General features: G+C 34.0%; 2 protein-coding genes across 2 annotated transcripts in view; both read left to right on the plus strand.

Moving 5' to 3' along the window:
- The window catches only part of LOC108773445 (tachykinin-like peptides receptor 99D), a 20,518-nt gene extending 8,708 nt beyond the window's left edge, over nt 1–11,810 (plus strand). The window contains exon 2 of the mRNA XM_018539254.1: nt 11,588–11,810. Within this exon, the coding sequence (XP_018394756.1) occupies nt 11,588–11,810 (223 nt within the window). The remainder of the gene's footprint in view (nt 1–11,587) is intronic.
- Nucleotides 11,811–15,485: 3,675 nt separating this feature from the next.
- Nucleotides 15,486–21,806, plus strand: part of LOC108773446 (tachykinin-like peptides receptor 99D) — a 15,886-nt gene continuing 9,565 nt past the window's right edge. The window contains exons 1-2 of the mRNA XM_018539255.1: nt 15,486–15,580; nt 16,318–16,468. Coding sequence (XP_018394757.1) covers nt 15,486–15,580; nt 16,318–16,468 — 246 coding nt within the window. The remainder of the gene's footprint in view (nt 15,581–16,317; nt 16,469–21,806) is intronic.

Below are 21,806 nucleotides of genomic sequence, written 5' to 3' on the forward strand. Positions count from 1 at the left end.
TATATATATATATATATATATATATATACACAATATATTATAATTACAAATATGTATTCACGTATAATGGAAAAAAAATTTTTATAGCTACATCTCTCTATACAGGATGTTCGAAATTTAAATGTTAAAACTTTAGGAATATGTAAGAGATCGATAAACTAAGAAAAAAAGGTTCTGTAGAAATATACTCGTTTTTACTTCGTTTTGGAAAAAATCACAAAAAAGACAAAACGTAATTGTTTTTCTTGAACGTGAAGGAGTAACGTCTTGGCCATCCTGATCGCCTGATCTAACACCACTGGACTTCTTTGTGTAGAGGGTCCTAAAGCAGGAAGTTTATCCGTTGTCAATCAATTCAAGAGAACAATTGAGCAATTAAATCGAAGTTGCAGTGCACTAAATATCACCAGATCAGTATTTGGCTACAACACGAGCTGTCCGTACTGATAATATGCTTGCATTCCTGGAAGAGGTCAACATTTTAAACAATATCTATATAAAGTAAATATAAAATAAATAACATGAATAAGTAATAAAAAAGTACAAAAACGAAATCTACATTTTGTCTTTTTTGCTATTTTCTCCAAAACGGAGCAAAAACGAGTATATCTGTACAAGATTTTTTTCTTAGTTTTATATTGACTTCTCTATACGGTCCCGAAGTCCTGACATTTAAATTCCGGACACCCTATATAACCAAAATATACAGTTGAACGGAAAGTTCAAAGTAGGTGCTCGAAATGTGTAACAATAAAACCGTCGTCCAACAGACCGCAAAACAAATAAAATGCCAAGACAAGTTTGAGTTCGAGAAGTAAGATTTCGCTGTGACAATCGATGTGCGGTTCTGGGTAATGAAGCGACGCTTACGAGCACTTTCGAAGAAAAATATGAACGAGGATCAACGTGTAGTCAAAGACACGATAAAGTTCGCCTCGTTGAACGCGAAAAGCGCCGATCAAATACAACTTCGGACGGATTTGAACGATTCGACAAGCACGAAGAACAACAATACATCGGATATAACAACGAACGACAATTTCAGCGACAATATAGATCGACCACGCGCGTAAACACGGAAAATTCAATTGCTTCGTCTTCGTTAACGGGAAATGCGAAATTGTTAGACGCTACAATAAAATCGTTATTCTCGCAAAATTTCAGCAAAAGACGTAATCCAGAAGACGATGCTTATAATGCGAACGTAAATACCAACGTTAATAACGATCGTAACCGGAATATTAGCGTTTCGCGGTTCAATCAAATGTTAGGAATGAATCACTTAAACCAACTTCAGTCAGAGAATTGCGGGGAAACTGGGCGAATGCACGAGTACCGCATCGCGGTACTCTGGCTCGCCAGAGATAATAGCCAATAAAATTGACGGCGAAGCGCAAGCCGACGCGAGTGGAAGGAAGTCGAATTTAAAATCGGAACCGCGCCGACGTCGATTTCACCGTCGGCTACAGTCACGGCTGCCAACGCGAATGCCAATACCACCTTGAATTGCGAACAATAACCGCGGACCGTGCAACTATTCGCCTCTATGTCAGTCATCCGTCCGGAAACAAAACTTCCGTAGAAATCTCCGTTAAAGGGGACGTTGCATCACGACGCGCATCAATAGCCTGCAGCTGCGATCAACACGCAAACGTCAGCGACCGCAACGCAAATGTTGGCGTCAATCAAAATGTCGCACATCGATACGGTCTGGAAACGACATGGTAAATTCCCCCGTTCGATGTGAACGAAACGCGATGCAAACTGCGAATATTCGGCACAATACCGACAGGAATAGCGATGTTGTATCTAATATTCCTTTGTATGGCCAACATCTCCGCGTACGGAGTTAAAATGGTCAATAGAAATATCTCCATATAGATACTCCCAAACTTCCACAGGATAGCTGCAGAGAAAAGAATTGGCCAAAAAGTCTTTTTATTTTTTATTTCTGCAAGTGATTTTTAACACTAGATTTAGATATTCTAAGCTCTTCTGTGATATCTCATGGTTGCGGATTTTCGACCAAGATCTTAATTGAATCATCATGCACTTAACCTACCAGAACGTGTCTTATCTTCAATGAAGAGAATTCAATGAGGAGAAATTTTCATCATAAAACTTTGCAAACCAAAATTAGCATATGCAATCATTGACACTATTTTCATTGTACACTACACATTTCTTATTTCGGGTTTGCATAGCGTTTTTACCTTCATAGTGGTATAGCATAATATGTCGAAAATGTATCCTTTGATTTTTCATTTTTAATCATTTATAACAAGTAGTAAACTCTAATAACATACTTTGATATTTTCTTGTTACAAGATGTGTTGACATATGTAAGCTGCTAGATTATGAATGCTAAAACAAAAGAATTTGCTAAAATAAAAAAGTGTTTGTACTTAAGCGATGATAATGTCATCTACTCGCAAACACGATAAAACTTTATGGCCAACTTAATAAAAATGCAAAATTAAGACACGAGTGTACAAAACATGGTCAACAGATTTTGTCAGAAACTTTCAAAAATTTATATCATTACGAAAATGATGCGCAACACTCGAAACAAAACACGTTCATCCCGAGTCGCTAATTCAGATTTATATCGTGATGTTAAAGGTCGTAAGTGTTATCGAAACTCGTATTTGACTAATCTTTCGAAACAATAAACGACATGCAATCCTGAATCAAGTGTTGCACCAAGGACAGATTCTGACGAAACCGCAAACAATTCTAAGCAGCAGGACGCTAAGTCTGATCTTCAAGCGGAAAATCAGATTAAACGAAACCCGACTACGCATCGGCAATGTCTAAGTAGACGCTCGAAGGAGAAAGCGACCGAACCTGTTGAGTCGCAACCTGTTGCAGTGGTTAAACAATCTGAAACAATTTATTCCGCTGATTTGTCATTGACCGTATATTAATAATTGTGTAACGCAGAGATTGGCGAAAACGAAAAGATCACAAAAAGCCATGAAACATGCAATAGATTCATCAAAAAACACCAATATCATAATAAAAACGTCATTAATGAGCGTATTCATTATGATTACAGCGTTAAAGAATTTTCAATGGCATTAAGTGTACTTCTAAAATATAGCTTGATATCCTTAGAGACATTTGATACTAACGAATTTGTACGCATCAAAAAGGTAGTAATTATAATTACTTATTTGGAATACTATTAAAATATAAATACTAACAGTGCTTTTAACACTTAAAATAAATAATTAATTACTGTTTTTCAGTATTGCGGTCAGCATTATTAGATTTTTGTAAGAGTATCCAAATGATCTGCAAAATGTCCTGTCTTTTCTTCCGGTCATAAGAGTTACGTCACAGGTTGATAGGTCAGTGTAAACACTTGCTTTCCAGCAACAAACACGGATAGTATGGTGTAACACAGTGAGTCATTACACCCTCGTTGTTTGCCATTATTAAACAAAACAAAACAAACACTGTATAAAGCCCATCACACATGTGAAGTGACATAACCTGCATAAGCACAGCATGAATGAAGACAGCTGAATGGAATAAGTTCCATTACGTATCTTACGTAAATTAATACATTTTTATGTCGGATGCTCATTGATTTAGCAACCTTATGTTACACTTGTATGCTTATATCATTTTTTATGTAAAGGCATTTTACAATCGTTCGAGCGTAGTTATAAGTAGTTGTATTTGTAAAAATTGACTAATCACAATCGAATAATCTTCTCATATCAATTACGGTTGGTCAATTTTTACAGCTACACCTACGCAATTGTAGAATACATTGACTTAATGGACCTTAAGCCTTAAACAGAATAAAAAATACAGGCAATAGAAACAGAAAATAACGATTCTATCAGAAATGTGCATTCTATTATAGTATATATGTATACAGTTTCTGGGTTGACTCTTATTCACTGTTTCTATTGCTTTCCAATGTATTTAAGACTTTATACTGTGTCTCTTGCTGAAAAGTAATAATAAATAATCAGCAGTGCAGACGCGAACTGTAACGCGAATTTTAATCAAAATACCGATAGCGCTATCTCACCAACAATTGGGGAGGAGGGGTCGATTAGAATTCCGATGTCGTTCAGGGATCGATCGATCTCAGCGGACACGAGAGAATTCAAGACGAAGAGAAGTACCTCGTCTTAAAGAGAATTCCCGATTCCAACGTCGATCAGGATGTCAATGTCGGGGGTTGCGAATCAAACGCTACTCGTGTCTGATAGCTCGCCGAAGTGAATCCACGTTCAACTTGTCGAGAGCGTTGCTCGACCAAGTGTCAGTCTCGAAACGAACGCAAACACCACGAGCTATCGTGTCAGGTCGAAAGAGTAAACGGAGACGCGAGTATCAATTTCCTGAACGTGCATCCGACCGTGGCGAGTGATACCTTTGGTCTGAGGTGGACGCCTTTAGCGTCACCGCAATCCACTTCCTCTGTGTACAATTCACCAGCCATCGACAGTGGCGTTTTCACTGTCGTACCAGTAACACGAATCAAAAGGCTAATCTGAACGTGAGTTACAGAGCAAGTTACAATGCGAGACTGCAAACGGGAAACAGGAATATTCGCGAAAGGATCAGCTGTCGATTTAGCCAGAGTACCATTTGCTCGTCAACTCGGTGCTGGGCGTTCTGGGACGTCGCCAAGTCGTCGAATATCAACGCGGACTACAATTGCGCAAGCTACAATTACCACGCCAACGTCAACCCGAACGTTAATACCACGCCGACCCGGACGTCAACGTTGGCGACTAACGCTGCCGGATTAAACAACGACTAGCCGATAATGAATCACGTCATCGATCAACGTCCTCCCTTTACCAATAATAATAATAATCCGACGATGGGAGCGGACGCTATCGTGGTTTCGACGAGGCGTTAAACGGCTTCCTAATAGAGCATCTGACAACGAAGCGTGCGACAACACGATACCAACTGTAACTCCTTTGTGGACAACAAGGTGAGTTACAATTCGAATTACAATGGCAATTGTAATCGAAGGATGGAACGACGGGAATGACGGGATGCCATTACTCGGCGCCAAAACGGAAGAAAGGATGGTCTACAAGTTGTAGAGTATAACAACGGAAGATAAGAAACAGTTTGGTGGTAAGAAGCTCCGCAAATGGTAAGAGGCAACCGTAGAAAGCAAGAACTGATAACTTGGCTCGGGCGTTTTCGATCAGTTAATCTGCGTTAGTCAGTTCGGTTAGAGATGAACGTTCGTCGCGACGGATTACAGTAACGAGGGATCCACATCGCGGGCATAACGTGGCTGGTTAAAATATGTATTGCATCGGTGAGCAGCCGAGGGATTACGGACTCGCTGTAAAACGTAATTCGCGCTACAAGAAAACACCGCCGCGTTGGCAAGAATGAGATGGGTGATTAGTGAAGCGCAAATCTAATAAAGCAAAATTCAATGTTGTACGTAATGCGGTGGTAATGCAAATCACGCTACATCAATTAAATTCTTGTACTCCAGCCTCGAATCATTCAACGTAACAATCACAGAAGAAAATAATATAAAAAAATAAATAAATTTATACAACAAAATTCTACGATATAACATGATATTATAACACAGGGGTGATTAACCCGCGACCCGTATGCCACTAAAGAAATTCTGTCAGAGAAAAATTGAACAAACAAAAAATTACAGTAAAATAGTAACCATACTCCACTAAAATCTATCTTTTATACTTGCGGTCTCTGGTTGCATTCGTTTTGTTTATTTCTGTGCTAAAGATATTAGGTTGATATTTTATTATTGTGTTTTTGTCATATATATGATCAAAATTTCAAGTATATTAGTAATTGTGTAATTTTTTAGAGAATTCTATCTAATAGCCAATCAAAAAGAGCAAAGATAGAATAATATTCTAAGCGCAAAAATAAATAAAACACATGCAATCTCTGAGTAATATTTTGATCTATAATGATTTACTTTAAAACAAATGTAAAACAGAACATAGTAAAAGAAATTTATTGTATTGCTTAATTTATTGTAATGTTTAAACAGAAGAAATCATTTTAATTTTAATGTAAAAGAAAAAAGTATAAGTAAAAGTATAGCCCTTTTTTGATCAATTCTGTAACAGAAAGTAGCACATAAAAAAATATCAAATCTTTATAATAACATGCCAGACAAAAAAGTTGATTAGCTTTGTGTAGTATATTTTTGCATGCTAAATTGTATAATATAATCATACCAACACATATGTGATGTGATTTTACACACGTTCAAAAAAGAACAAATAAATTTAATTGAGAATTTATACTCTCTCGCTTACAGTCAATTTGCATTTTAAATTATATTTCAAGAACCTCTTTATTCTTGCGCTGAAAGAAAATTCCTTTGACGGATTTACGCGTATCATATCTCAAAATGGTAAAGTACGAAAAAAATTAATAAATAGAAAACCACGTTTTGCGGGTTATTTCTAGAATAACGTTAAAATTACAAAATTCATGATTGTAGAAAAGAAACACACGGAATCACATTAATCTCAATTATTTATTTGCTCGTCAAAACTTTCACGTGTCTCCTAAGTTTATCTTGAAAGGGAACGCAGGTTAATATTCTTCGTAATTTATTATCGTGACGATGCAATAAGAGTTTGTCCGGAGGACCATGATCCACGGTCTTCGAAAACTTCCTCAAGTTCTAGCAAATATAGAGTGTGTGGTGCAATTCATATCATCTTTCTACTCTAAAAAACGATATCTTCGACAAAAGATGACCCCTGAGAATTTTCGTAGCCTTCCTTCTTATGAATCGCTCCCACGTACGGAAAAAACATGCAGAATACGTGATAGCTACTTCTCTTTCAAGAACATCTATATCTATCAACTTCTAATAAAGATTGTAAGTTTATTAAAATTCAATATAAAACTTCAAGAAATACAATATCTAACGATCATTCCAGGAATGTCTTTTAAATTTATTTATATTGTAGAAAAATGTACGCAGCTGCATAATACAAAACGACTAAATATATTCGGGATATGTAACGAATTGTTATAATATATTCATCCGCAAAAAACCGGTAAAATTACTGTAACATTACATTTTATTTTGTAGGTAAATATATTTTCATCTATAGAAAATTATCGGATTAACCCGACAAATTTAAAATCTCTAATTATACATTTTAAAGTGTATAACTTCGAAATTAAAACAAAGTTATATAAAAAAAATAACGAAGTGCATATATCAGCTATAATCCAATTCACAAATTCTGTAATCGGGTATAACGAGTCTAATGGATTTGAACATTTCCTTTAATTGACAATCAGATAAAGCGAAATTTTGAAAAATTGTTTATAACAAGCAATTTATGTAATCTTATTCCTCGGATTTTGACCCTTAAAATAAAAAATCATTTAATTTAATTTTTTATTATTATTAATTACGTTAACTTTAATTAAGCAAAGATACATTAAATTAAAGTACACAAGACGGACAAATACAGTTAAGGAAATAGGGCGAATATCGATTAAAATTTACAAAAGAATAAAAATAGTCTAAAAATTATCTTGTTTAAACATTTATATAGTCTGTACTCTATAAGATTTTAACAGATTTAAATTTTGTATCATTTACGTAATCATATTCTATGATGTCTAGCATTCCACTGTATAAAAATAAAAATGTATTTTTATTATATGTGAGAATATCCAATCTGAAATATCCAGTCCGTGAAAATCTAACGTGTAATCCTGTAAGATTAAAACTAGCCGAAGAAGTAAGGAAAGCCACAGCGGATTAAAAGTAGTACGAGTAAGCGTATAAATCGGACGCAAAGAGGTCAAGACTTTTCCTCAATCCTTACTCTTGAGTAGACGATGACTGCGTTGCCGTACCGGAAAAGATATGGCTTTGCGAGGTAAAAGGTAAAAAATTTTACTTGAGACGAATGCGGAATAGGTTGGTTACTGGTAAGAGCATCGAAAACCGTCTGTACTTTGTACCATAGCAATCTGAGTTTGTGGATAATTCATGACAAGTAAAAATGTTTTTTAGTCGACTTTCTCTCAACTCGACAGATGAATAGTTTCATCACATGAATAGTTTATTTCTGTAAAATCCTGATCCTTAATGTCAAGCGTTACGTACACGCGTTACAAATTAATGCTTGGTAAATAATAATGAAGGAAAAAAAACAGCGTTCCTGCGACGCTACTTTTTTCATCAATCGCAATTGCTTGCTTTCGCATTGAAATTCCAACGAGTTTCCCAACTACATCGGATTTAAATTTAGGAATACGCATGTAAATTTACGAGTACATGCCGAGAAAACGGATGGCGTTAAATTAAAATCTTAAAAATAAAAAGAGCGTGGAATAAAATCTTAAGTGACAATATAACGCTCTCGTTTCAGGAATTCAAATTGGTTTTGCGTAATAACATGTATTTTGTCTTTAAATTAGAACATTGATATTAGCTTGGAATTAAATCATGAGCTTTAAATAGAAATCCTCGTGGTACGATCAGACAAGAACCGAGCGTGAAATTTCCGAGAATCTAGAATTTAAGATGTATGTATCCGTATACGCATTACAACCATATCTTAATGTTCATTCGTGGATTAACATTTGCGCAAGGGGCAAAAAGCACATTGAGAAACGTCAAGGATATTTCCTTGATGTTTAATAACCATGCTATGCTAAAAGCGGAGAGTGAGACTCTGTTCCATTCTATTTCTCTCTCTCTCTCTCTCTCTCTCACTCTCTCTCACTCTCTCTCTCTCTCTCTTTCTATCTTTCTCTCGGCGGCAACGTTCCTGCGAATTGTAACTGCATGTATATACCAATCTACCTCGAAACGAGATATGCATTTGAGGTTGGGATACATCTTGAGCAAGACACGTCATTTATATTTTCCAAAATTCAACGAAAACACTTTCGAGAGACAGAATATTATCATTTCCATAAGTTTGATTTTTATATTTATATTGAAAGGTGTAAAACTAAGCAAATTTTAATTAAAAAATATAAATTACGACTGTTAAAAGCATAAAACATATTATAATTTAAATCAACGATAGTTCATAAAATGACGTTTTATCACTCTGTCATTTTTCCTGAAAAGAGATATATTTGATTTGAAAGACGTTTTTAAACTTTCACACGTACATATAAGATAGTCCGCATGAAATCGCTAAGGCAAAGGAAGAACAATAGGGATAGAGGGTACATAAAAGCGGCAAAGGGAAGAAGTGACGTGACGAGAGAAATGTGAATCGAACAGAGGAACGAACTTCGTTCAAAACTTTATCTTTGAGAATAGAATAGAGGAATTGAAACGTCGGATGTATGTATGGTAGCTCGAAACGAAAAACACTTGGCGTTCCTTTCAAGCAAGATCAAACTCGGATCCGATCAGATCTCCACACGAAAGACTGAAACCCTATTCGAAGGAACAATAATCCGTGCCCGGCTTTTGCGCTTCTACAACAGAAGGAACAAAAAGAGAGAACGCGGCTTCGACTCACACACTCTATACGAGGACATTTTATTATCGATATTACGATCTTTATGACTGTAAACATCGTAAATGCGCTCAAAACGTCATCTCAGGCGTAGACGCGTTTATCTTTGTAATATCTGCCTGTTGGAAACATGGCACTGAAGTGGGTCACAAGACAAAAAATGTTTCTTTGTCCGTTAATTTCACTACCATCTTGTTCTATTCCCCTAAGCGAAACCTTCTAGATTTCCACATCGCTTATGCAACCCGACGACTCATAAATGTATTATTCTCTTCATGAGTCGCATTAATGCGCAGTCAGGAGGAAAATTCTAACTAGAATTTTACTCGAAATTACAAAGAGATTCACTTCAGTTTTTTTCCCTCTTAAAAATAAAATCGGTTAAAAATCCATCTGACATTTGATATATTGTTATTAAGACCATTAGAGAATTTATGCGCTGGCTCGCATAACCATAGATTTAAATCCCCATCATTATCGTCATCATTATCCGTCCTTCTCGCATTTCAACTGCTTACCAACGAAAACACGCACGTACCAAACCATCCCGTAAACGAAATTACCGTAAAATTTATGCTGACGTTATATAATGTTACACGAGACATTAATAAGACGAAATAAGATGTTACACGATTTTATCTTCCGAAACTTCTCAAGAGGACGTTGCTGCCGAACACTGTCCTCGGAAGTGCAAAAATGGAACCATTCGTAATGGCATTTAAAGGATCACCAATAATTTCACGAGGAGAAGGACGTGATCCTAATGTGCGACCATGAATTGACCTACATTATCTCGCCAAATAGCCTGTCTATTGGATATTAGAAAATGGATTTCGCGCAACTACTTTCATCGTTTTATTGTGAACTGACGTTCCTCCGCACGAACTTCCATTCGTCGAATTGCAGGAAGACACGCTCCACCAGCAGTTTCCATCTTCTTCCTCCCGGCACCAATCTTTGCTCGCTTTCAGTAATACGAATTTTACGATTTTATCTGCCTCTCTCTCTCTCTCTCTCTCTCTCTATATATATATATATATATATATGTATGTATGTATGTATGTATGTATGTATGTATGTATTAGTGCGCTCGCCTTCGGCGACTCTTAGAGTTCCGTCCAGCCGGCGGGGTGATGCATCAGTGCACAAACATGATTTCACTATCGCGACCATAACATTATGATATCGTTAGGTCTCATTGCATCTCTTTCGCGTCTTTCTCGTTTGAGACATTTTTGCCCGCGCACATTCTTATACTCTCGTTTCATCTAAGAGAAGAAAAAAGCTGACGCAGTGTGTGCCTGATCTATTACTTCCCATAGCTGCCTGTCCTTATCATCCAGAGACTTTATGATGAAAAACGTCTGAGATTCCGACACCGCTCCGCAAATCTCGGAGTGTAATTCTATCTTGATAAAAATAGTAATAATATATTTTGACATTTTAAGTAATATGGATTGTACTGTTGGTTTCATATTCATAATAATCTTATTCTTCATATACGATAACATTTTGAAAAACGAAAGTTCTTTTAAATATTCTAGATATTCAAATTTTGATTTGCTTTTTCGATCAAATTGATTTAATTCATAATCAAGAATACTAATCGTTTTAATTAGGCCGTCTTTATGACCAAATTTGTTAATTATATTTATAATTATAATTCTAATATTCTAATGTAATTCTATAATTGCAACTTGACTTCATAAAGAATAATCGTACTTGTGTGTGTGTTTCATTTTATTATTTTTTAATAAATATGTTTCTTTATTCCAAGGCTGAAAACATTTTCGTTCTATTTTAGCAAGTAGAGATGACAATTACGTGTAATTAACACTACTAACATGCAGTTACAATTGATTATAAAGTCATCATGTAAAAATAGTTACTTCGTTTAATAACTAAAGCGTTAAAAACAGCATTACGTGTATTTGATGCAGGCGAACATGCAAACAGTTAACTCGTAGCTCCTTTATTATTTTTAATTGTTCATCAAGTCAATTAGTCTTTTTATTATATATATTTGTTTATAATTTATATTAATTGTAATTTATAATTAAATATTGTCTATTGACTCGTTTTAGGTACATGGCCATCGTGAATCCTTTAAAACCACGTATGGGGAAAAAGGCAACGCTGTGCGTTGCAGTCATAATTTGGATCATCGGAGCAATTCTATCTTTACCGATGTTACTTTTCTACACCACGTACACTCAGAACTTCATGAATGGCGAAGTTCGCGTCGTCTGCTACAGCGATTGGCCGAACACAGATGATAATGGACTCAGCTACGATGAATATTTGTAAGCTAAATGTTTTAACAATGAACACATATTTGCGAAATTTATTTCTTAAGTATTTCTATATACATATACGATTATTTACATTCGCCTGCTCTTTCACAAAAATGTATTTCTCCAATCTAATCAATAATGTAGACGTAATTTTCATTTCAATTTTAATGGAATACTTTTAGGATCGCGTGTGAATATCTCGCAAAGTTCCACACAATGCGTTCGCGTATATATACGTAAGTTACTGTAGTTACACACAATTATTATACATTCGCATTTTTTATAGTGTACAGTCAAGCGAGTCACGAAAGGTAAAAGTATCATTTTTCCGAAGACCTATAAAAGTGTCGTTACCTCATATACACGTATATGTATATTCACGCAACACTACTACACCGTTTACAATTTATGACCGTTAAACGATTGCGCCTGCCAGTCAATTTGGTTTGTCTCTTACGTACATATAAACGTGAGACTTGTGTATGCTATGCATATTGTGCCGTCCCAATGAGTCTCTCATTTTACTATATACAAAATGTTTCCAGGTACTGCGATAAGAGAGGCGATAAATCGAGCTAATAATACCTTCAATTCGGTGCATCGTAAATGTATCGCGTGTCTTCGAAATACTTACTCTAATCACGCATGATTAAATCAAGCTTTGATCGGATTGTAATTACAGATGAAAATCTGAATTGTGTTCCACATTTGCGTCCGCTTCATACGATCGTCCATTAAGATAAGTTCATGAAAACGTACTCGCCGAGATAACGTGGTCGCTCCGGAGCGAGTGCCGTTTCCTAATTGAAAGATTCAGACAGTATACCCAGAACTCGGTGGTATCGTGCATAGCACATGTAAAATCACTAAAATCACGCATAGTATATAGACCACGCCCATAGTACGATAGCCAGGAGAATTCTAATCCTGATATAAATGCCGTTTTGAACAGTTGTTCCCAAAATAACTCATGCTTAATCCAAGTTCACGCGATTCTATCCATCGTTCTATAATCTCTAGCCCAAGAATCTCTCTTCTATTCTGCGATTACGAGATTCACGCGACACGAAACTTTCCCACATTTTGCCCCTCCTCTCACCTCGCCTCTATATTTATTCAAAACGTAACAGGAGTGTAGTTTCGAAGTACGTTTTGTCATCAATTGCTCGATATAAAAACATCTAAATTCGTTTTTCGAAACTTACATATCGAATATAAGCTTAAACATGGCCGGAGACATTACCGTCTCCTGATAATTAATCGGACGCTTTCATCTTAATATAACAAAGCAATACACATAAATAATAACATTTGAAGAAACAGGAAAGAGAGAAAATTTATGTTATTACGTTTAAAATTCATTATAAGCCACACCTTATAAAGGTGTGGTTTATAATGCAATTATATACGATAATGTTCTATAATTATCATACATTCAAGCATATTAAATTAATGAAGATTAATTGGGTCGTAAATTCTGAAATTATCAGGACTGCAATAACTATAAATAATAAGAATGAGCAAATATTGCATATCCATGTTTACATTTATTCTTTACATACCAAGTTATTAGAAAGAAAAAAAGGAAATTAATTATAAAAAAGTAAAAAAAATTAAAAAAACAGAAAAATTAAGAATAAAGATTATTTCGGACAAGTCATTCAAATTTATGCAAGAATCATAAGCGTCATGAATTCATGCTAAACATATGCTTATCATCCATGATAATTTAATATTTATTTGCTCTCAAATGTTATACAAAATTTTATCAAATATATGATTTCGTATTTGAGTCAATTTACCATACATATATTGTTATATGATATAAGATTAGCCTATTTTTCTTCGATATTCTTAAGATTTTTCGAATACATTTGCTTCTTTTCAGGAATACGTTTTCAAACATAATGTAGTCTAATCCTTGCGTAATCCTTAAAAAGATCCTAAAGTAAAGCCCGAACTCCGACGAGATAATTTTTTATACATTTTTTATACATTACTTTATACATATACTATTTTATGTGCTACTACATTAATATATCGCGCACATATATACCATAAATTTTCATAGTACAATAGCGTTTCAATTAGAAACGTCTAAATGTAATTGTAAAAAGTCCACGTCTTATTTGTTCTCATGTAACCTACTAGTCCGTGAGCCACAATTTTATAAGTACAAATTGCAAAGCTTTTATATCAAGCAAATGTTACGATATTGACAATTTCAACGCTATATTAAAGTAATTAAGAAATGGTGACGATCTCAATTTAATTAATTTTTCTTGTTCTCGGCATAAACATTTACTTTATTACAGACACGTATTAATGCGTGTACTTTAATTTTGGAAAATATTTTTTAATTTGTAAAAGGGGAAAAGTAATTGTTATATAAACATTATTACGTCGGTAATACGGACGATTTAAGGAACCCTTCGAACATAGCGAAAGTAAATTTGTATAAATATCAATCAGGAGACACGATAATGTCTCCGGCCATGTTTAAATTATTATTATAGCGAATAATACTCATCGATCGTTCCTCGAAAATTCTGCTTCACTACTGTATTTCACTCGTTTAATACTATTATTTACTCAAACGCTGACGATTAAAGCTTTTACGGATTTCCACGGTTTAAATTCGCATAAAGTATTTCAAATCGGAACTACGCGAGTATAACTTGATGATGAATTTGTGATGCATCAGTAGTTTTTATTCGTTTGGAATCAACACTGGTTTTCCAAGCGTAACGTGGAATCGGAAACTTCGATTGTTGTATAATAGCTTGCGACACATAATCTGATTGCAACAAACGCGATAATCCATTGATCAATTCATTACCGTTTGTTAATAATCCTAATGCTGAGTGCGTTTCAACGTCCTCACCATGACAAGCTAAATGCTCCGTTAGAAAATTAACAGGTGTTAGCATCGCTCTTTCGGATTGTCATAATTACTATAATTAATGCATGTACACGGAGAGAAGGATTTCTTAAAATTTACCCTGAAAATATAGTAATTATTAAAGATTTTTACCATGCACTTCAGTAAAATTAATCATACTTATTTTATATTTTATTGTAGTTTTATTAATGAATGTGAGAGATTTACATAAAAATTCTTCGAAATATAATGTTGTCCCATGATTACCATATTTTCAGGGTAAATTTTAAGATATAATTCTTTCCGTGTAGATAAGATTGTAGCAGCAAAAATTACGTTGTCAGCTATATGTTCTAGCCACTGGCGATAAAAACACGAGATTTTTGTGTAATAATTTAGTCACCATATCTCTTAATCTTTTAATGTGAATTAAAACTGATTGACTGAAAAATTATTACATTTTCCTCCTTTCTTAAAATACCGCGTTCGCGCAATGTTTTAATTTCGTAAACTTTTAAAATTCCGTATACACTCTCTTAAATTCCGGCGGAAGCTTGTAACTTATGCATGCGCGTTACGAGTAATCTGCTTAACTATCCCCTCTCTATAAATTTCACATTACAGGTCGTTATATATCGTTGCTAAAGGTTAACGACAATTACGTGATTATCATTAGCCACGTACGTGCCTACATGTAAATGATTACACACGAGTTTTCACGTCCGGAACGTGAGTTCGGTTTAACTCACCTGTCCAATTACGACTTGATAATGCCATCGATAACTTTGTCAATAAACAACATCAAGCATGCACACATTGGCAGGTTCATTAGGTCTAATAATATGTGCACTCACGTACCTAATATCAGCCACCGTGACTGGTGCACCTAGAGAATCGGCCATGTATTATTTTCGCTCGGTGTTGAATTGGCACATTTAGCAGGCACTTTGAAAGCGGTTACGTGCTACGATACTCCTGAACAAAAACGTACCCGCGAGACCGCGATATCACGTTATTTTCATTCCCCCTTTGAGCATCACGTGTCATTGCCTCTCGCGCCATCCAATTTATGTTGAAAGTACTGTGCACAAATGTAACACCTGCGACTTCTGAAATATCAGCTTTAGTTAAATTTAATTGTCTAAACCACAAATTAGGTCAAATATACGTACAATTGTGAAATATTCGCATTCATGACGAATTTCATAATAATTTAATCGATCTCAATTATAATAATTCTAAAATCGACGTTTTAACAAAAACCTGCGCGCAATCTTTCGGATTTCCATGTTTAATTTTCAATGTTAAGAGATTGAATGTAATTAAATCTTAAATTCATTTCTGTTAAAGAAAAGTGAAATTAACTAGAAAGAAAAGTGAAATTAACTGGAAAAATAAAATCTTTCTTGTGTGTCTGTTTAAATCTTTTAAAACTGTGAAAGCACGGAGGTGCTTTAATTCTTGATGTAAACTTAATAATGAAACCTTGAATACTCTGCATAGAACAAAAAGATTTAATTTCCTTAAGGAATTCTAGAAGAAAGTGCACGATTTGCTGAAATACTTCGTAGAACATACAATATTAGAAAGAGTAAACTTGCTCCTATGAGTAAACGATATGAATTTAATTGACTTTCAGGTACAACGTTATCTTCATGATATTGACATACTTTTTACCAATCGGATCCATGACGTTTACCTACGCCAGGGTCGGCCTGGAATTGTGGGGCTCGCAAAGCATCGGGGAGGCTACAGCTAGGCAGCTCGAAAATATTCGGAGCAAACGGAGGGTATGTATAAAATGGATTAATATCCGCGCATAGTTCAGATGCTGAAATTGCTTTCGTTCCACGATCCAAAGATTATTTAAAACGGAAAAGTGCGTACGCGACGTGAAAGCATTTACGCGATAAAGTTCTTCTTTTTTTTTTCTCTCAATTTGGAATGTCCTTTTTTTTCATTTGACCAGTAATATTTGATCAGAAAAGGAATAAAATCATTACTTTTGAAAAAAAAAAAACTTTGTGAACGAAGAAACAAATGTTAATAAACTTTATAAACTCATGTTGAAAACTGTTACATGCTCCTTGTGTTCGATGGCGTTTAAGTAATTAAAGTGCAGTGTCGTGTCGGTACTTGTAACGTACTTATACGAAGTGATGCAACTAAGTAATCTCGCGCACGTTTTTTATCTTACTCTTTCATCCGGTCAAAATCGATATACAAACTATCTCAATTAATTAAGTTTAAATAGAACTTTAGACAATTTCTGTTCACGTTCTAGTCTTTTGTTCGTTGCGCATGTCGAGAAAGAGATAAATATCATGTGGTTTCGCCTCACTTCCCTTACAGGATGCTAAATAAATCACAAATATCTCATATGTACAAAAGAAATTTTGCAATTATTACAACAGTATCGCATCTGATTATCTCGTTAGTCAATCCAATATCCGTTGAATATCTATTGAAATAGCGTTATGCGTTTATTGGCACATCGCACAGCGAGAAATACCAATAGCAATCGTATAATGCATTTCATAGCTGTTCCGCTCTATTACGATCATTCATATCTCATCAAAATCTCCGATTTGTTATTTTCTTTATATATGGTATATATATGTACATGCAAAGAAAAATTTTGCTAACAAATCTAAAAATTTAGCTAGATACAGATCTGAAAAAAATTTTGTGGAACCATTAAAATAATTATGTAGGAAACTTAGACATGATGAACAATACTACAAAAAAATGTTTACATTTTAGCAACCGGCTTATATAATTATTTTGACAGCGTAACAAAATTATTTTCAGATCTGTGTAAGTAAATTCTTAAATACCTCAACCAAACCGATGTATTAATTATTATTACAGAGTATTAAAGTTATATTCGTTTTTGGAAGAGAGAGAGATACATAAGATCTACGATCTGCGAGTATTAGGAAGGTTGCGTATTGATAATTATGGCAAATGATGTAAACCCATACAACTGATTGCAAATGTGGACAATGCTACATAATCGCGTAATACATATACATACAAATTCAGAAATCCAGGGAAAACGCATGCGAGCGGCATTAAGATTCGCATGAAACGATAATATTCAGCAGCCTGATGATATTGGCTTTATCCAACCTTCGTAAACTCGGGAGCTTATCGGCTCCGTTTTAGTAGCTGCGGGAAATCCAACGATTTTCATCCCTCATGAATAACATCAGTGATATCCAATAATATCCACGCAACAACAAGAACCGCGTTACACGCAAAAAATCTGAAATACGTCGTTGTCTTTTCTTATCTTAATGGCACTATGGTAATTTTTACTGTATGTATGATGAATGAATGCGCAGACTTTCACAGATCGCAAAGACCCATTATAGCTAAAAGCAAGTATGGTACCTACTTACCGCGCTGCGGTAGAAAAATTATACAACAGACGTACAGAATGTTCAAATAAGATGTTCAGATAACAACTTTTGGAATGCAAATCGATAATGAAAGTAGGAATTTCACTCCAACAGAACAATATAAGAACAATAATGGTTAATATTCCAGCATTATATAATTTTTGCAAACATCTGCAAGCGTTTCAAAAAGTTGTATCAATGTTATTGATATTTTTCTCTTCTTTTCGTTCAATTTTCTTCACTACGTACGAAATGAAAAAATATGATTACGATGCAGTGATGCTTCACTCGATGGTGCGAAGGCATTCGTTAAAAAACGCCTTCTCAATTAATCTTAAATGTAATGTGTAATGACTATTTGCTAGCGTAAAATAAAGATTGCAAGTGTATGTGAGATATTCCGAGTCATTATCCTACCACGAATATCTCACAGAAAACAGCTCGAATCTAAAGTCCGGTCATAATTCGTAATTAGACGAGTCCCAGTCTGCATCTTCGCGGACTTCCATTTCCGACACTTAAACTTTAACTGTTCCAACTACTTTCAGTCAATAAAGTTTGAGGGAAAAGTTTCATCTATTCTCTACAGACAGTAACACGTTGGGGCGCTTAGTTAATTTTTGGTCACAGAAATAGAGAAAAAGAGAAGAGAAACGGACCCCGAGGGATGATCCCTTTGTTTCAAAGAAAAATATATATGTATTCTAACATGTTAGTGATACATGCACCGGATATCGATTGCCTACAAAAGCGTTTATTGCCTACAATCGTTTGTGATCTGCGTTCTGAACGGAATGAAAAACGATTACGTATAAGTTTCTACCTTCTAGCCAACTGCTGCCTCTATTTTATTTTTACGAATGTTGCAACTGCAACTTTTTAAATGGGATGCGATAAATTATGTGAAATAGTGATAAATGTAACAAATATTTTCAACATTTGCATTTTGCACGATAATATATATATATATATATATATATACTAACAATATGATTTAAACGCACACAATTAATAATGAGATACTATCTAATCGAGTAGATTACGGAGAAGAGAATAAATGGAATGTGATTATCGGATATAAAAATGGTCGTCCTAAATGGACGTAATGAATTCACAACAAAGCAATCGATATCAATGTAAGAAAAATGCATATTTTCTCTCGGATATTTTACACTAAGAGGAGACTGAATTCGTAATTCGTCTCTGTAAATTACGCACAGCTATGTATATAAATTATAGATGCGTGATAGAGTAATTCTCATCAGAAATCTTCATAACGAAACGTGTTAAATTGAAATTATTGATCAATTATCAAATTGAAATTCATATAATTGAGATTTATTTTTATTAACTCTTATACTCTTAAAAACTCCAAAGAAATGTTTAGTATTGGAAATTACGTATATTAACTTTCTTGAAATTTACGTAAACGTTTATTACAAAGACATAATTGTAATAATTAATCATCATGACAATTTTACCTTTTAAATATTCAAAGACAGTCAAGCGTAATAAAAATAATAAAATTACAAAATTCAGTAAAAAAGATAAGCCACGACTCAATCTATCGTTTGAATATTAATTGCTCAACTTTTTACCCTTAAAGAAATTCTTTATAGAAATTTAATTTAATTTTATACTAAAAATTAACTTTCTACCCTTAAAAAAATTCTTTATAGAAATTTAATTCAGTTTTATACTAAAAATTACTTATTTTAAGTATCACTAAACAACAGTGCTTTTAAAACTAAAAATAAATAATTAATCACTACTTTTCAATATTAAATTTCTTTAAGCGTTATTTTTAATTTCTGATTTAGATTCAGATATTCTAAGTCTTCCTTGAACATAGTATAGAAATAAGTTAATAGTTTAATTTTATTGATAGTTTAAAAGTATTATATAAAATTTATATTTGAAAATATTATATAAAATAATCCCAAAATATGGCAAGCAAGAATTAATTTCATGTTGCAATGCATAGTTTGAGCAATATTAAATACACAATCGTAGGACACTCCCTCAATACTCTGTTTCAAACAGTCTATAAAATTTCATCACAGTGTATTTAATTCTTTCGTTAATCAATGAAAGAAAGAGATAACGCGTCTACATTTACCTAATTGAAAGATAGGTGGAGGATTGTAACGGTATATTAGGAGAATCTAGTTAAGCGGGCCTCCTCCGAGTATGTCCGAGTAGGAATGCATTAAATTTCGATTAGACAAAAGGTGTCTGTTACATTCCGTCGCATACGTATCAATGCAATGTTCCGACCGCCAACATACGCGCGTGTGTTACGAGTTTCTCACGTCCACTACAAAGCTTACAGTCTACAACACATTGGACAAACGGTCTATATCCACAGGCAGATCGCTGTGTTAAGACCACAGCAGACTTCTGTAGAACGCATAACACATAGTGCACAAGAGAATTAACCAATCAGAATTATTTCTTTCCTTAATTTTTCCGGAAAAGAAGGATTTGATTGATTCTCTTACGCACTATGTATTATGTTTTATACAAAAGTCTGTGCTGCGACTGGCACTGATAATTACCGCGATAAAAATGTTATGGTTTCATTTAACGCGCACATTCTCATTATCTATTCCGTTCTACGACGAGATATCTATAATACCTTTCCTTTTTGCATCTTCAGAAAATTTCTCTCATTAGATTTTGTTCAAATTTATTCAAAAATATAGAGAGCGCTTTCCTCAGCGTTATTCGGTTTACAAATTACACGAACGCCCTCCGCGTTAGATTTACATACGAATGGAGGAAAGCCAAAGCCGCCAAATGCAAACCTTCAGTTCATTATATTTTTTCAGGCTGTTATATTTTTCTCGTGTTTCTCAGTAATTATAGACGCGCTCTTGAAAATTTAAAAAGCTATTTATGGTGCGAAATTTTAAATGCACGCAAAGTGCGGCGCGCGTGAAACATAAACCCGTAGAGGTAAAGTACTAAAACTCCTCGGAGTGTCGCTCTTGAAAACTTAAAGCATAAATACATTTAGAATACATTTACGTACACCTGCAACTCTTGCAATATCTTTTGCAAAGTTACATTAAACATTTTTTTATCATTTTATTATCGACTCGAAATGTAATGTAATACAAAATTGTTTATACAAATTTTTAATCATGTTCATAAAATGTATATCAAGGAACAGACTGTGGGAAGAGAAAGAAACAATGATTTTGCTAAAGTATTGCTGAAAATTTAGCTACATATATACATCTAAAAATAATTTTGTTGGATTCTATGTATCAGTACATACATAATATTTAATCTCGAAAACGCTAATTTAAAACTTTATTTTTTAAAAATATGTCTAGGAAAAAGATAAAATAACGCAGATCTTTTTACAATTTTTTCTATTGTCTTTCCTATTTCTAAACAATTTATTTTTATTTTACATAAATATCTTGCTTTTTCCTTATCTTCATTATCCACGGGAAAGAAATGTCGTAAAGAAAAATTTAAATAAAAATTTTATATTCTCTCTTCTCTAAATTAAACATATCATAGACAACTTTTGCTCGTAATAATTTCATTCTATTTATTTTTTTATTTTTTAATAAGTTAAACAATAATAATGTAATAAAAAGTTAAATTCTATGTTAACTTAGCATAAAATTTTATAATAAAAATTAACCAACAAAATATGCATATTTTCATAATGTTCGCGCTTGTCTTTCCTGAAAATCTCGCCCCCCCC

This window comes from Cyphomyrmex costatus, unplaced genomic scaffold (genome assembly GCF_001594065.2).
Source record: "Cyphomyrmex costatus isolate MS0001 unplaced genomic scaffold, Ccosl1.0 scaffold21, whole genome shotgun sequence".
Lineage (NCBI taxonomy): Eukaryota > Metazoa > Arthropoda > Insecta > Hymenoptera > Formicidae > Cyphomyrmex > Cyphomyrmex costatus.